Consider the following 16,201-nt stretch of genomic DNA (forward strand, 5'->3'; position numbering starts at 1 on the left):
GAGAATCTAAAATAATGTTCATTTTGAGCTACTATAAAGTGATTCTTTTAGGAACTAATTTTTCTGTCACACCACATTTGGTCCCAAATTTATAAATCGCTTACATCCTTTAAAATCCCCAAAACGATTGACTCACTTAACCCAACCAATCAACTCAGAGTGTATTACACACAACAGGACACATGTCATCTTTTTATTGCTACCAAACGTTTTCGGAAAGAAATTGTGCTGTAAACTTTTCTTTGATAACCTTTTATCAATTAATTTTATATATTTATTTTTAAACAATAATAAAAAGAAATCCTCTAAACTCGCGCCTGTGCAAAGGGGTTGGTCACAATATTTAGTTGGAATAAAAAATACACTTCCACAAAATAACATTATACTTAATTGAAAGTATTTAAAAACTCTAAAACTAAGATTACAATAGATATAATTGAGAAATTTAACATGGTCAATAAAATTGTACTTCTAGTCAATCTCTCATGCCCATCAATTCTCCAAATAAGTTAAAATGAAACTATCTTTTCCAACTATGCTAGTGGTGTGTTTAGAAACTTTTCTTTTTTAAATTTGAATATAATAAAAAGTTGAGGGTTGTGTTTTTTGAAAAAATATTTAATAAAAAAAATACTATATATATATTATTAATTTTAAAAATAAGACCCTATGAATTAACTTTTATTTGGCTCAAAATTCTAAAGTAACCCAACATTGAGAAGTATGGAATAGTAAAGTTGGCAGGTGAAGTACTTGGAGGGTGGCCGTAATTATTAAAAAAAAATGACAATGACATCCTATAATAATTTTTTAATAATCTATAAATGGTGACCTTAATTAACTAGCAATTTTGTACTTCAAAAAGTATGAAAAGTGGCTTCAATAAAAAAAAAATATACTATAGAAAATTAAATAAATATTATTTAAATGATATTCAACAAAAAAATAAGTACATATTTTTCCCTCAAACTGTATGCAGCTAGTCTTGGTGAAAAGTTTCAATTAAAGTTGGTAAAAATACTAGCTATAAAAGAATATATTGATGCACAAATTTATAATTTTACATAAATAAAAATTATTCGCAGTCTCTTTTCAAGATAAAAAAAATTTATTAGTAAATAGTTTTTTTTCTTTTTGGTAAACTAGGGATTGTATTAAAACTAGAAATTAACAAAAGGCTCAGGACAGTGCCTGTGCAAGTACAAATCAGATCTATCAAAATCTAACAAAGCTTCAATGCCCTCAGGGGGGTTTTCATATAAAGTAAAGGATGTATTTTGTAGAGCTCCCATCCTAGCTAGCATGTCCGCACTCCTATTAGCTTCTCTATAGCAATGATCAAATCGGATTTCAGGAATACGGGAGGCCAGCTGCCTGCGGTCATCCACAATGGAGGAAATAATTAGATTTGTGTTGTTGGGATTGTTCAGAACTTCAATAATGGCCTTTGCACCATTTCAACCACAACAGCAGGAAAACTTCTATCAACACACATGATAAGACCGTCCCTCAACGCCCATAACTCAGCTATGAAGCTTGAGGTAACACCGATCTGCCTTGAGTAACCAAGAACCCAATTCCCTTCCTCATCACGGATTACTCCTCCCCCTCTAGCTCTGCCTGGATTCTCAAACGATGATCCATCTGAGTTTAACTTCCTCCACCCTGTTGCTGGCTTTTCCCACCTGATAGATTTTAAAACATGGCGGATTGCCTCTCTGATATTTAAGGCACAATGAGTGAATCCCAAAGCTTAGTGGAGAATCTCCTTGTGGATGTTTGGGTTGGCAGTTTTCTTTTGAAAGACCAATAGGTTTCTTCTCTTCCATATCATCCAGATTGCAAAGAGGAAAACTAATTTCCAAGGCAGATTGTGTTGGCCGATAAAGTTTGGCAATCTGGCATTCTCTGACAGCCAAAGGTTGAGGTTGGTTCCATAAAACCTTGAGTTCGTTCCCTGCACTCCTAATTTAGTCCAGATTTCCTTCACAAGATCGCAATCTCGAAGGTTGTGAATGATGGTTTCAGGTTGTTTTTGGCAGAGAGGACAGAGGGGGTCTAGAGATAAACCTCTAGAATTAAGACAAGTTTTGACCCCTAAACTGTTATGAAGACACTTCCGGATGAAGAACTGAATTCTTGGAAGGGTTCTTACCTGCCAAATCCAATCCCCATCAAACGACTTGATCTCATTCCCCACTGCAAGGCGGTAAGCACTTTTAAGATCAAAACTCCCTTTCGGATCTCCAGACCAGCACATTTTATCCACACTTCCAACAGTTAAGGCTGAAGGGGTAGCTTGAACTTCTAATTTAATTTCCTTTGGGATGTTTAGAGACACCTTATCCCAATCCCAACTAGTTAAGTTTAACACATCCTTTACCTTGAGATTGGCTTCCTCTTGGGTGAGGGGGCCCTGGACAGCAAGCCTCAACGGACCAGAAGGAGACCATTTGTCATGCCATAGATTGAGGTTACTGTTATGGCCTAATGTCCACCTCACACCTTTTTGGAATGTGTCCTGACCAACGTTCATCCCCTTCCATACTTGAGAGCAAGAAAGCCTATGGATATTATTCGAATTCAACCTTCGGCTAGTGCAATACTTCTTTCTAAGCACCTGAGTCCATAGATTATCCTTCTCAGAATTGAAGCGCCAATTCAGCTTTGCGAGGAGAGCTGTGTTTCTGCCCTTGGCTGTTTGAAAACCTAAACCACCCTCTTTTTTAGGTTTGGTAATTTTGGTTCAACCAACCCAATGCATCTTTTTAGCTGACTCAGTGGATTCCTAAAGGAAATTCCTGCTTATTCTGTCAATCCCATCATGAATTTTACTTGGGAGAGAGACACATTGCATTACATAGGACGGGATAGTTGAGAGTGACGTTTGAATTAGTACAGCCCTTCCTGCCATGGACAGCAGATTAGATTTCTAGCCAGCCAATTTCTGTTTCATTCTATCCAAAATGAAGTTAAAGTCATGAGGTGAAGACCCCTGTTGCCTTATGGGTATGCCCAAGTACTTCCCTAAGGAGTTAGTAAAGCTAAAACCTAGAGTTTCACAAAGAGAATTCCTTGTATCACTATCCACATTAGGGGAGAAAAATACTCTTTATTTGGCTTCACTAATAGTTTCACCCGATTTTGAACAGAAGATATCTAACACACTTCGGATGGCAGAGCAATTCTTGGGGTTGGCTTTGGCAAACAACACCAAGTCATCAGCAAAGAAGAGGTGAGAAAAGGAAGGTCCGCTTTTGGAAGACTTCACTGGGTCCCATTCCTTCCCTGCACACTTTCCTTCAATGAGCTGGCCAAGAAAGTCAATGCAAAGGATAAAGAGGTAAGGAGACCGTGGGTCTCCTTGCCTTATTCCTCTAGTGGGGATGAGAGGGTCAATGGTTCCCCCATTAAACAGAATGGAAGTTGTGGCTGTTGTGACACAACATATAATGATTTGAATGAGTTCCAAAGGAAATTTAGCACAAATAAGCCTTTCTCTAATGAAGTCCCATTCCAACTTGTCGTATGCTTTCTCAAGGTCTATTTTGATGGCCATATACCCCTCTTTACCCTTGGCCTTGCCAATGGTGTGGACTAGCTCTTGCACAATGATTGCATTATCCGTTCCCCTTCTACCCGGGACGAACGCGGTCTGTACAGGAGATATAATACTGCCCAGAACAGGTCTGATCTGGTTGACAATAATTTTTGTGATGACCTTGTATACTGTGTTATAGAGGCTGATTGGGTGATAATTACCAAGAGTTTCCGGTCCTTGGATTTTTGGGATCCAAACTAACAGGGTACGATTCAAATACTCCGGAATACTCTTTTGAACAAAACATTTCCTCACTTCTTCAGTCAAGGAATTTCCCACAGTATGCCAAAAACGTTGGAAAAAGCCAGTATGAAGCCCATCAGGGCCCGGGGCTTTAAAGGCCTTCATAGACCAAAGGGCCCCTTTTACTTTATCCTCTGAAATAGGAAGGTTAAGATAATGGCTGTCTGAGTCTGAAATAGTGGCTTGCCACTGAGAAGGAGTCTCTGGGATCCACTGAGAACTTTCTTAGAGGTGTTAAAAAGCCTCTCAAAACCCCCTCTAATGATATTCATGACTTCCCTTTCTTCGTACACCCAATTCCCATGCTGGTCTTTTATTGCTTCTATAAAATTCCTCTTCCTTCAAACCAGAGTAGAGATATGATAAAAAGAAGTGTTCCTATCCCCCTAAACCATCCAATTCACTCTGGATTTCAGCACCCAAATCTCATGTTCCTGCTCTAGGATTGTATCAAGGTTCTTTAGCAGGCTCTTTTCCAGCTCTAGGAGAGATGGGGATGGCCTTATCGACATGGCTTTCTGAATCCCATTTAGTCTAGCCATAGAGATGACCTGTACAATTTGTTACCCATAAGTGTGAGAGCAGCCATTAGAGCAAAGCTGAAGCCAATCTCCAAGAATTTGACTTCATCAGTTTGTGGTACAGTTCTTGCAGGAGAGTGGAGCAATGTGATGTCGGGATATTAGAATGGTTGGCGCCACTTGCTCATAACATGATAAGATGGCAATCTGAGAGGAGTTTTGAGCAGCAGAACTTGGTTTCGAGGACCAACGTTCTTCTGGTACAAACCCTTTACTTTGCAAATTAAGAGAAGACAGAAGCATTAATCACTGAGCTTCTTGTTGGTCTGAATTACGTGTGGAGATGCGGTAGAGAAATCAATGCAAAAGCTCTAATGGAGTGTGCTAGCAGTAGAAAATTTGATGAATATTTGGATATGGATAAGTAGCATCATTTCCAGCTCGTGGCAATTAACAACTGAATTTAGAGTCCCTTGCAACTGGTTGGCTTCCAGAGTTACATTGGCAAAGATGGAACTAACTGGCTAGTCCATATGAGGCTTCTCAGGTGTACTGAAAAAAACACTTGATCATTTGCTTGGTACAGGAGAGAAAGCCTACCCTACTCCATACATAGTTTAATACCAAAAGGTATTCTTAGCTAGTTAAGGTATTGTTTGAGCCTCCAAACATTCCTTTCCTTTGGTGAGAATTCCTAGCAGCCAAAAAATGGGCTCCTCTATTTACCATAAAGCATAGTTTGTTATTGGTTAAGTCTGAAAGGTGTATTTACTAGAAATACTCTTTTATAGTAATATTGTGAAAGTACATATAAATGGTGTCTTCCTTAGGTAAGACCTCTCAAGGTCAGGCATGTTTCCTTTTTAAGTGGCTGTCTGTATTGATGTAATTACTGATGGTGAGTTTTTTATCCCCCATTGCAAATGAAGAGTATTTTATGCAATGTCAGATTCAAATTTTTACTTGCTACAAGCTAGCCTTGTATGTTACCTAGTCAACAAGAAGCAGATTGACTAACAGAGCATAGAACTACATTGAATAAGCGTGTTATTTAGGCAGGCTTTTGTTCATACAAGCTGTCTCTTTCCAATATCATAAGATACTTAGATATATACTATATATGTGTTTAAAGTTATACATAATTATAGCCAATATATGGTCAAAATTCATGGTGTGACAAAACAATGCTTCTTGACACTATATCACTTTCATGTTCTGAAGTATTGAGGTTCCTTTCTTCTTGGGAAAGATGGGAGGTCAATTAGCTTGATCATAGTTCATTGATATTTATGATTACAAGTTCTTACCCTATGAGCCTTATCCACACTTTCTTCTTCTCTCAATTACATTAAAAAAGGATTACTAGTATTACCTTCTTTCTTCTTTTTGGTGAATTCGGATAGCGTTAACGAACTGAATCAACAATAACAAAATTCAAAGGACTACGCCTCTCATAATACAGACCCATAGTGTCATAAAACAAAAGCAAATATAAGTTCATAAGCGAACTATCAAAATACATAATATCCTGATCTAGAGTTATGGAATGTATCTAATTCCATTCAACGTACTTTTGGACCTGATTGAAAAATAAGGAATATTTTAGAAGACAAGTTAACAAATAAGGAAAATTTTAGAAGATAAGTGAGCCTATAATCCAAGGAATAAAAGATTCATAGGAGAATATATCATACAAGGAAAGGGTTTTCCGTATTTGACTTTCTCAAACTGTGTTTTGGTTCTTATCACTATCCTCCTAGTGTTGAAAGTCTATTCCCATCCATTTAGTTTATTTACTGTAACTCTACATTGAAAAAGAGGTTTAAACAATAAACTGTAAATTCTATTGAAAGATGAAAATAAGTTCATCCAAAATTATATCAATTCAATTTAACATATATTTTTTTTTTTGTTTCATAAGTTTGAATTAGTTTTTCATAGTTAAAGTTTGGACAATTTTGCATGTTACGATAGTGCAATTGACCTGTTACATTTTTCTTTTTTTTTTTTGAGACAAATCAAATAAACTAGTAACCTTGTAATAAGTTATTATTAGGCTGAGTAGGTAAAAAAAAAAAAAATTAGGTTAGCTAAATCTGGTGTTGGAAAAAATAATTGTGCTTAAGAGAATTAAGAAAGAGTTTAAAAAAAATAGTCAGCCCTCTAAGAACCAAGTTTCTCGCCCATAATTCATTCTTCCCGATGAGTAGTTTGATTTGATTTGATTTTTTTTTTTAATTAAAAAAAACCATTGTAGCAGAAGTGCAGAACTATCAGTAGGTTATCAAACATAACAGAGCATTGGGTTGTGCGGTGGTGGTGTGGTCTGGTTATAGCCAGACCACGCCACCACCGCACCATCGCGCTAGACCCAAATCGCGCGATCCAGGCCGCATGACCAAGGCAGCGCGACCTAGGCAACGCGACCCAGGCCGCGCGACCCAGGCAGCGCAACCCAGGCCGCGCGACCCAGGCAACACGACCCAAGTCGCACGACCCAAGCAGCGCGACCCAGGTGAGGTGAGCTCTCTCTCCTCGGATTCTTTCTCTCTCTGATCTGATGGGTTTTGGGGTTTTTATTTTTTTAATCTGGATTTTAGGTGGTTGTTGTGGGTGGATTGGTTGGATTTATGCTGAGTTGTTAGATTAATGCTTGAATTTGTGGGTTAGATTTATGCTGTGTTTGTGTTTTGTACTTCAACACTTGCGAAAATTTCATCAAACATAACAGAGCACTGGGTTGTAATATGAGTAATTTATTGTCAAACAATCATTAACCTATATCTATGTAATAATTCTAAGCTCAATATAATCCACAATTATCAAAGACAAGAAAAATCCATGTAGGATTATACAACAAAAGTGTGCACAAACAAGTAAAAGAAATCCACTTCTAGCTGGGATGCCTTCGAATGGACCAAAATCGAGGTCCTTTCCCAATTCCCATCCAATTCTAGGGTTTCTTCTCTCTCAGTCTCTCTCATCTCTCTAATTCTCTATATTTTGGGCTTTTGTTCTTGATCGAATTCTCTTTTTCTTCCAATGCATTTTTTTTTCTTTTCACAGCCTGATTCACAGTATGTTTCGCATGTGAAATTCGATTTCCTGCTCGAAGTCGAACAAGTCATAGTCGAGGTGCGTCAAGTTTATGCTTCGATTGCTTGTTATATCTATAATTTTAGAATCTCAATTAGTATGTTTTTTGAAAAACCTAGTTACATTTTCATTGCAATTCTGGATTGCTTTAGATTAAATATGTGTCAAATGTTAATGTCATGTCCAATTAGTGCATTAATTGAGAAAACTGTGCAAAATTAGATTGTAGCTACTCATTGTAATCAAAATTGGATTGGATTGTCAGTGGACACAAGAATTTGATTTCTGGCATTCTATTAGTTTCTCATGTTGATTTGATTGTAATTTGTTTTAGATACTTATTAAAAAAAAAAAAAATTGGAAGTTGTGATGGTTGTGCTTTGAATTTAATCAATAAATAGTGGACAAGGGATTAACGATGTCTTTTTTTTACCTTTCTAGCTGTGGTTAGATTGACGATAAGTGTTTTTGCAGTACTTAATATACAAGTAATAGTGGCTCAATTTTTGATCTACTCATTTTTCTGGTTTTTTGCTATCTAAATGTGTGGCTAAGATACATTCGATATATGGACTTTGCTTTCAGGGATACGGTGTTGTTCTTGTTAATACAGATGAGGCGGGTACCTTGATAGTAACCAATTTTTGTCTAATTTTTCTAGTAAGTATGAGTTAAATATTTTTTGCATGTTAATTTTTTCTTTTCTTTTCTTGATATGACTATATTGCTAGCCTCAATGTGCATTGCATTCCAAAGCTAAGTTCTGGTACTTGTCCATCTTTATACTATGGTGTGCCTCATAACAAACACACGATAGAATGACGAAGGTACCTAAGGCCTAAGGGTCATCAAATATCCCAATTCCCACGGGCTGGTCCAGTAACCCGCCAACCCGCCAGGCTAATGGGTGGCCAAGCCTGGTACTGTTGAGGTCCATGGGTAGCGCGGTGAGGCAGGCTATGTGTTGATTTTTCTACCCATGGGTTCCCACTGGGCGGCCCATTATTACAAAATAATTTGGGTGGGGTTGGAGGTTGAACTTAAGACATGAGAGAATAATATAATTTAAGACCAAACACCTTAGGTACCATTGTAGCAGCACCTAGTGAGCATGGACATTGACACGGATACGGGTACGACACAACAACACAAAAAATTTCTAAAAAATTATAGCATGAAATAGCCAGTATGACACCCTAAATGAAGTGTCCGTGCTTCCTAAAGTAGCACCAAAATTTACAATTGTTTCTTCCAGGTTTTTTTTTTTTTTTTGGCTTGGGGGGGGGGGGGGGTTGTGCAGTTGATAAGATGTTTTATGCATAGGACTTCAATGATTTTCTATCTACTTGAATTAAATACTTTTCATAAGTTGCAATTTTAAACACTAAAACAAAGAAAAGAATTGCATGGAACATAAAGCGACATTGGATTCCGTCAGCAGTCAATTTCATATAATATTGGTCCCTGATGTAATCAATTAATCATTTCTAGTAGCAAGTTGTAGTGTATAATGAATGCTTATAATTAGAAGCAAAAAGAAGAAGAATAAGAAGAGGAGAAGAAAATTGGTATGGTAACCCAAGAGAGATTTATGGTTCCCCTCCTATTATATTTAATATAAATGATAATGACATTAATTCCCTTACAAGTTGTTGATAATTAGCCTAATGAGCTCTAGCTCAATTGGCACCTTCTCCTCTTTGTAAGAGCTAGGTGTAGGGTGAGATTATGGGTTCAAGACCCACGGAGTGCATGTGTAAACTGACCAATAAAAAAAAAAAAAAAGAACTTGTTGATAATTAGAACTGCTGTTATTGCATGTTTGTATGACTTGATCCCCTATGCTCCATTTGCTTTAGCTCAATACTATTATCAGCGCATGTGGTCTGCAGAAGCTTAAAATAGATATTACATCTATTAGAATCGAATATACTCCACAAACGTATCTATATAAGCATCTCCATATGTATGAATGTGTGTTGTGTATGTGTATGGATGTATTTATGCAATTGTGAGTGTGCCCATGTAGATGGGTGTATGTATTTATGTACAAATAGACATGTGTATGTTTATATATTTTGTATGTTGTGCGTCATTGCCTCCACTTTTTTCTAATATTCTTCCTTTTCTTTTCTAAGAGAGAGGGAACAAGGAATATCATTGCACTTGGCACAATTCCACTGACCACCATAGAAAAGTTCAGCAAAATGGTAAGTTCTCATTTCTGTAGGGTTCCCTATACAACCCCCCCCCCCCCCCCGGGCGGCTGCATTTCTCTTGTTGTGTTCATATCATGGTAATGTTATGTGGAAAATTCAATTTGGTTCTCTAGGCTGGAGTATGCATATATCTATAGATTACGAGGTTTCATTTTTGAGATAGGACTGATTAAATTTTAAGGGAGTATTTGGAAATTCCTTTCTGCTGAGTTTTATTTATTTATTTTATGATTGTGTAAATAAATTGCTACAATGCATATTTTAGTTGCTTTTGGCATATAAAACCTACAATGTATAGTTTCTTTCTTCCTATACCAACTCTCCTCTTCCATCATCTCCAACTACCTGTCAACTTCTATCCCCACCTACATCTTGATTGCTGTTCTCTTGTCAAAATTTGTGCCATTTATTTCTTGTCATTTCACTTTGCATTCCTTATCACTGTTTTATCTATCTTATATTGCATCTTTGTTCTATATCAGTTACATTTACTGCCATTGGCAATCTTCATGGACCATCTTGCAAATAAGAGTCGTGTTTTGATAGGAAATCATGGTAGAACTTTTGAGTTGGCTTTTATCTCTTATAACTTAAAAGGAACATGTGTCGTTGACAGGAGAGTTGAGGAGGGGATTACAAGAAGTTTGGGATGATTAAATATAAGATGAATGGAAGATGTAGAATTAAGAAAAAAAAAAAAAGGATAATTAGAGGATTTTCTTTTTATTAGGGTTTTGTCAAATTTTTCTTCTTCTTCTTAGGCACAGGCCCATGGATTCTTTCCTCTTTTGATAAGTAAAAAAAATTATCAAAAGAAAAAAGAAACTTAGGTAAGAGGCATAACCCATATACATGGGATGTATACAAAAGGTACCCCAACATTAAGCTCTAAAATTACCATTCTCAAGCATCTCAAGTTAACTTGCAAAGGACAATTGACTTGAAGCATTTACCCACTCAAGTAAACATATGGGGAATCAAAGTTTTAGGTCTAAGACAATTTTCAAATCCTTCAAAACTTCTAGCATTTCTCTCTCTCCAAATACACCACATGAGACAGTGAGGGACTGTGTTCCAAATCTCTATATTGCTGCATCTACCAAATCTGCCAGCCAACTCATTAACAGCCCACTAGACTACATGGTATAACCCAATGAAGCCCAATTGTTTCAAGTGCGGTGGGTTTACTATCGTAAACACACTGTACTTTTCTAATCAATAAAACGTCAATTACCTATCAAAGAAAAAAAAAAAAAAAAAACCCAATGAAGCCCAACGAGACTGAAAACCATGCTCCAAAGCAATCAAGAAGTAGGTGTTTGCAAGTTCCCCTAAGAAGCACCGATACGGGTATGGTACGGTGATATGGCAATTCTTAAAAAATTAGGATACAGGTACTGTGGGGATACGTGTATTAGTTAATTATTAAATATATCTTTATTTAACATTTTTATATATTGTTAAGCATTTATTTTAATATATTGTTAAAGATATTATAAATGTAAGCTAAAAAATGATGTATTTATCTTTTTTTTTTTTTTGGATTTCCTATCTGGAGTTTCGATTTTATGTAGAAATAATAATGATAATAGTAGTAGACGAGTTTGGATAGCTCAAAACTCACGTAAAGGCCTTGAAGGGTCAAACTTGGCACACGAAAAAAAGAAAAAAGAAAAAAAAAATGCAGATTAAACAAAATGAAAGGAAAAAGTTGGTCTGGGCGAAGCGAACGAAGAAGAAGAAGAAGATCAGCAACATGACGACCGCGGCCGTGAAGATCATATATATATTTTAATATTTTTTGGTTTAATATATCTAAGCAAAGATTGTTAATGATTGTGACCCCTGTTCTGGGTTTTGGAGTATGGATGTTAAATTTGCTTGCTTAGTTCTCCACTCACTACTGATATTTGGTAGGACGGGTAATATTAGTTTCCAAGTGACATTGATTTTTTCTAATGTCTTTAGTTTGGTTTCAATCAAGTTGAAATTTAGGCTTTATTATTTTATGGACTTTGCCTTTTTAGAGTGGTTAACTTCTTTTCTGCTTATTTCCTTATAATTTGGCCTTCCCAGTCATGCAGATTGGCCTCCCCACTTGCTGCTGATATTTGATAGACATATTTTGAAGAATCAACCATGTTGAAACAATATGTGCAAGAAATGAAACGATTAACTCTGCCTCTTGGTGTCTCTCCTCGTTGGTAGGAGCTCTCTCTCCTCGGCTTGTACGAGGCTCTCTTTCCCCTAGGGGTTTTGTCTTTTCTCATAACTTTTCTCCCTCAACCTAAACACATTTTTCTCCGCCTCCATTTCTCTTTTCTTTTCTTCTGTTTCCTTTCTTTTATCTGGGTCTTGTCTGGGCATTTTTCCCACTCTATCAGCTCTAGTGCGTGGGCAAAAATGGTCGAGGAAGTGATTAGTAACCTAAATAAGATGCGGCTGACGACAGTAGAGGAGGAGGATATCGTTATATCTGATAAGGGGCGAGCTGATGATATTGAAAGCTGCATTTTTAGCCTAATTGGGAAATTCCTTACCTGTAAATCTTACAATAAACAGGCTGCAAAGAATACTATCAGAAGAGCATGGGGCTTAGAGAAGGATCTTCAGATCGTAGAGGTCGGTGAAAACCTTTTCCAGTTCAAGTTTCAAACTGAGTGTGTGATAGAAAGGGTGTTAAGTGATGGCCCTTGGTCATTCGACAATCAACTCCTCATGCTGCGTAAATGGCAAAGAGGTATGTGTGCTGGGAACGTGTCCTTTGAACATGCGTCACTATGGGTTCAGATCTGGGGGGCCCTTTTTGAAATGTTATCACTGAAGGTGGTGGCTGAAATTGGGGGTCACCTGGGACAGGTGGAAGAGGTGGAGTCCAGAAAGCAAAGGGATGATCGGAGCCTCTTCTTGTGTGTTCGTGTGGCTATTCCAATCGCGAAACCATTACATAGGGGGGGCTTTCTTGTTGGTACAAGAGGGGAGCGAACCTGGGCCACCTTTAAGTATGAGCGTCTTCCAATGTTCTGTCACTACTGTGGATTATTGGGACACGACCTTCTACGAGGCCAAGAAGTTAGGGGAGGACATCAACTATCAATATGGAGACTGGTTGCGTGCAACTTCAAATAGACAACGTTCTTCGCCACGGCGGAGAGATCCGATGTCATATGCGAGCAATACTAATGCTGGTCCAATGGCAAGAGGGGATGGAATGATGAAAAATGCAGTTGCCCCACTGGAAAAAGGGGATGTAACGGAGGCTGAAGTTAGTCAAGAAAACCCACACGAAAGCCAATCAGTCAAGAATGGTTCACTGGCAAATATCCCAAAAAATCCGGATGTCACTTCTACCAATATGGAAGTCCAAGATGTTCAGGAAGTCCACCCACCAAATCCTGTGAATCACGAGGTGGCTGACACTACACGCTTGGAAACAAATGGGCCAATGCTGGCCATTTCCAAAAGTGGGCCGGGACATTCTAAGGAGTTAAAGCAAGCGGATAGGCCCAGTGGGACATGGACCAAGATGAAACGTGTGGATGGTGGGCTAACTTATCCTCTATCTGTTGAACTCGGCAAACGTAGTAGTACATGGCGAGAGGAAGAACTAAACTTGTGTGACATTGAAGTTCGATCTTCGAAGCGTGAAAAACAAACTTTGTGTGATGGTCTGGACATCAAATGTGGATCGGCAGGGGTGGGTGGTCACCTCTACTGGGACCAATGAAGCTTTTAAGTTGGAACTGCCAAAGGCTTGGGAACCCTTGGACAGTTCGGGGCCTTTGCGACATCGTAGAGGCACAAGCGCCCAAAATTTGTTTCCTGATGGAAACAAAATTGTTTGATGATGGGTTTGCTCAGATTTGCAAGGACACTAAGCTTCCAAACAAGTTTGTTGTAAAGAAACCAAATTGGGGTGGCGGGTTGGCCATGTTATGGAAGGAAGATGTCAACCTCAATGTTATCAACTTCTCAGATCATCACATTCTGGCCAAGGTGGTGGAGTTGAATGGCAGGGAGTGGTTTTTGACCGGGTTTTATGGTTGGCCTGAGGCGAGCCAAAAGGCCAAGTCATGGGTTTTGCTTAATCATATAAGGTCCTTTGTTGAGGGTGCTTGGCTTTGCATTGGAGACTTCAACACTATACTGAGCTCATCGGAGAAGCTTAGTTTACGGGCTTTGGATTCACAACAAATTGATGCCTTCAGGGAGGTTCTAGAGCAAAGCCAGTTTGTTAACTTGGGGTATCGGGGATACCCTTATACATGGAATAATAGACGGTTGGAGGAAGCCAATACAAAGGAAAGACTTGATCGCGCAGTCGCCAACGAAGCTTGGCGTTTAATTTTTCCAAAGAGCACGGTCACCCATCTTCCCACTCATGCGTCGGATCACTTACCTATCTTGCTCAACATTTTGGTTGATAACCAAAGGCACGAAAGGGGCCCACGGGGGTTCAAATTTGAGGAATCATGGCTGTTATGGGACGAGTGAGAAAATGTGATAAATGAGTCTTGGAGAAACAGTACTGGAGCTGGGTCGGCTTTGGAAGTGGTTGGGCAGAAGATTTCAGAGTGTGGGAGGGACTTACATGCGTGGGGTGCAAACAAAACACACCCAAATAAAGAAGAAATAAAACGCCTACAGAAACAGCTTGATGCTCTAAATTATGCTCCTCCTACGGAACAAACCCGAAATGCTTTTGTTGAGCTTAGTAAATCCTTGGATGATTTACTTCGTAAACAAGAAATCTATTGGCACCAATGGGCGCGGATTTCATGGATGAAACACGGGGACAAGAACACCAAATTTTTCCACGCTAAGGCATCTCAGAGGAGGAGGCGTAATGGTATTTAGGGGCTTTTGGACAATCAAGGGCGTTGGTGTGAGGATTTTGAAGATGTGGCTGGCATTGCTACTAACTATTTTGACTCTATTTTCTCCTCAAGTGCATGCAACAAGATGGATGAGTGTCTAGCACATGTGCCTCACAAAGTGACAGCCGAAATGAGTGACCTTCTAACTAGAGACTATGAGGCTGAGGAAGTTAGAGTTGCTCTCTTTCAAATGGGCCCTACGAAGGCGCCTGGCCCTGATGGGTTGAATGCACTTTTCTTCCAGAAATATTGGCATATTGTGGGTGACAGTGTTGTGGCGGCTGTCCTTTCCTTCCCCAATTCAGGACAAATGGTAAGTAACATAAACTTTACCTATATTGTTTTAATTCCAAAAGTAAAGACACCGGAAAAGATGACTGACTATAGACCTATTAGTCTATGTAATGTTATTTATAAAATCATTGCTAAGGTGTTAGCTAACCATTTAAAACAAATCCTTCCACATGTTATTTCTCCCACACAAAGTGCTTTTGTTCTGGGGCGTCTTATTACAGATAATATTCTTGTTGCCTATGAGGTTTTACATGCTATGCACTGTAAAAAAAAGGGGAGTAAGGGAGGGATGATGATGAAGTTGGATGTTAGTAAGGCATATGATAGGGTGGAGTGGGACTTTTTACGTGGAATCTTGACAAAACTAGGCTTTCCGGAGGCTTGGATTAAGCTTATTATGGGTTGTATTACCACTAAATCTTTCTCTATCCTTATTAATGGAAAACCTCATGGTCATGTTTTTCCTAGTAGGGGACTTCGACAAGGGGACCCTCTCTCTCCTTATCTGTTTCTTTTATGTGCAGAAGGCTTCACTCTCTTTTACAACAAGCAGAGGACGAGGGGCAGATCCATGGTCTCGCTATTTGCAGAAGAGCACCCCCTATCTCCCATTTACTTTTTGTGGATGACTCACTAATTTTCTGCCGTGCTACACATAATGAGGTTGAGGTGATAAATGATATTTTAAAGCTTTATGAGGAAGCATCTGGGCAGTGCATTAGCTTAGCAAAATCCTCCGTTTTCTTCAGTAGCAATACCCCCCGAATTCAACGAGAGGTGATCAAGGTTCTTCTCGGTGTGCAAGGGGTGGAGCGTTTCGAATCTTACCTGGGCCTTCCCACTCTTATTGGGAGGGCAAAATATCAGACCTTTACCTACCTTAAGGATCGAGTTTGGAAGAAATTACAAGGGTGGAAAGGTAGGATGTTGTCTAAAGCGGGTAAGGAGGTGTTGATTAAAGCGGTGGCCCAAGCAATTCCAACCTACACAATGAGTGTGTTCCTTATTCCTCTAAAACTGTGCAATGAGCTAAACTCTTTGTGTGCCAAATTCTGGTGGGGTCATATAGCTAATGAGCGTAAGATCCATTGGTTGAGTTGGGAAAAGCTCTGTTTGCCTAAAGATGAGGGAGGTTTGGGTTTCTGTAGCTTAAGGACCTTTAATTTGGCAATGCTAGCCAAGCAAGGATGGAAATTACTATGTGAACCTGATTCTCTCCTTCACCGTTGCCTTAAAGCCCATTACTTCCCAAGGTGCAACTTTCTGGAAGCTGGTGACTGCCCAAACAGCTCTTACATTTGGAAAAGCTTAATGGCTGCAAAGCTCATCTTGGTCTCTGGGACTTGCTGG

The 16,201-nt window shown here is 38.8% G+C and overlaps 2 protein-coding genes across 2 annotated transcripts; both read left to right on the top strand.

Annotated features, from left to right (window-relative positions):
• The first annotated feature begins 12,083 nt into the window (after positions 1–12,083).
• Positions 12,084–12,809, top strand: LOC112022731 (uncharacterized). Its single transcript, XM_024055359.1, has one exon. The coding sequence runs from the start codon at positions 12,084–12,086 to the stop codon at positions 12,807–12,809; it is 726 nt and encodes a 241-aa protein (XP_023911127.1).
• Positions 12,810–13,403: 594 nt separating this feature from the next.
• Positions 13,404–14,174, top strand: LOC112022729 (uncharacterized). The gene has a single exon (XM_024055358.1). It carries the CDS (start codon positions 13,404–13,406, stop codon positions 14,172–14,174), a length of 771 nt encoding a protein of 256 aa, XP_023911126.1.
• The last annotated feature ends 2,027 nt before the right edge of the window (positions 14,175–16,201 follow it).

Source organism: Quercus suber, unplaced genomic scaffold (assembly GCF_002906115.3).
Source record: "Quercus suber isolate HL8 unplaced genomic scaffold, Cork oak 2.0 scaffold_79, whole genome shotgun sequence".
Taxonomy (NCBI): domain Eukaryota; kingdom Viridiplantae; phylum Streptophyta; class Magnoliopsida; order Fagales; family Fagaceae; genus Quercus; species Quercus suber.

Excerpts from the sequence above, each read along its gene's own strand:
- LOC112022731 (XM_024055359.1), top strand. The coding sequence starts at position 12,084 with ATGGTCGAGGAAGTGATTAGTAACCTAAATAAGATGCGGCTGACGACA.
- LOC112022729 (XM_024055358.1), top strand. The coding sequence starts at position 13,404 with ATGAAGCTTTTAAGTTGGAACTGCCAAAGGCTTGGGAACCCTTGGACA.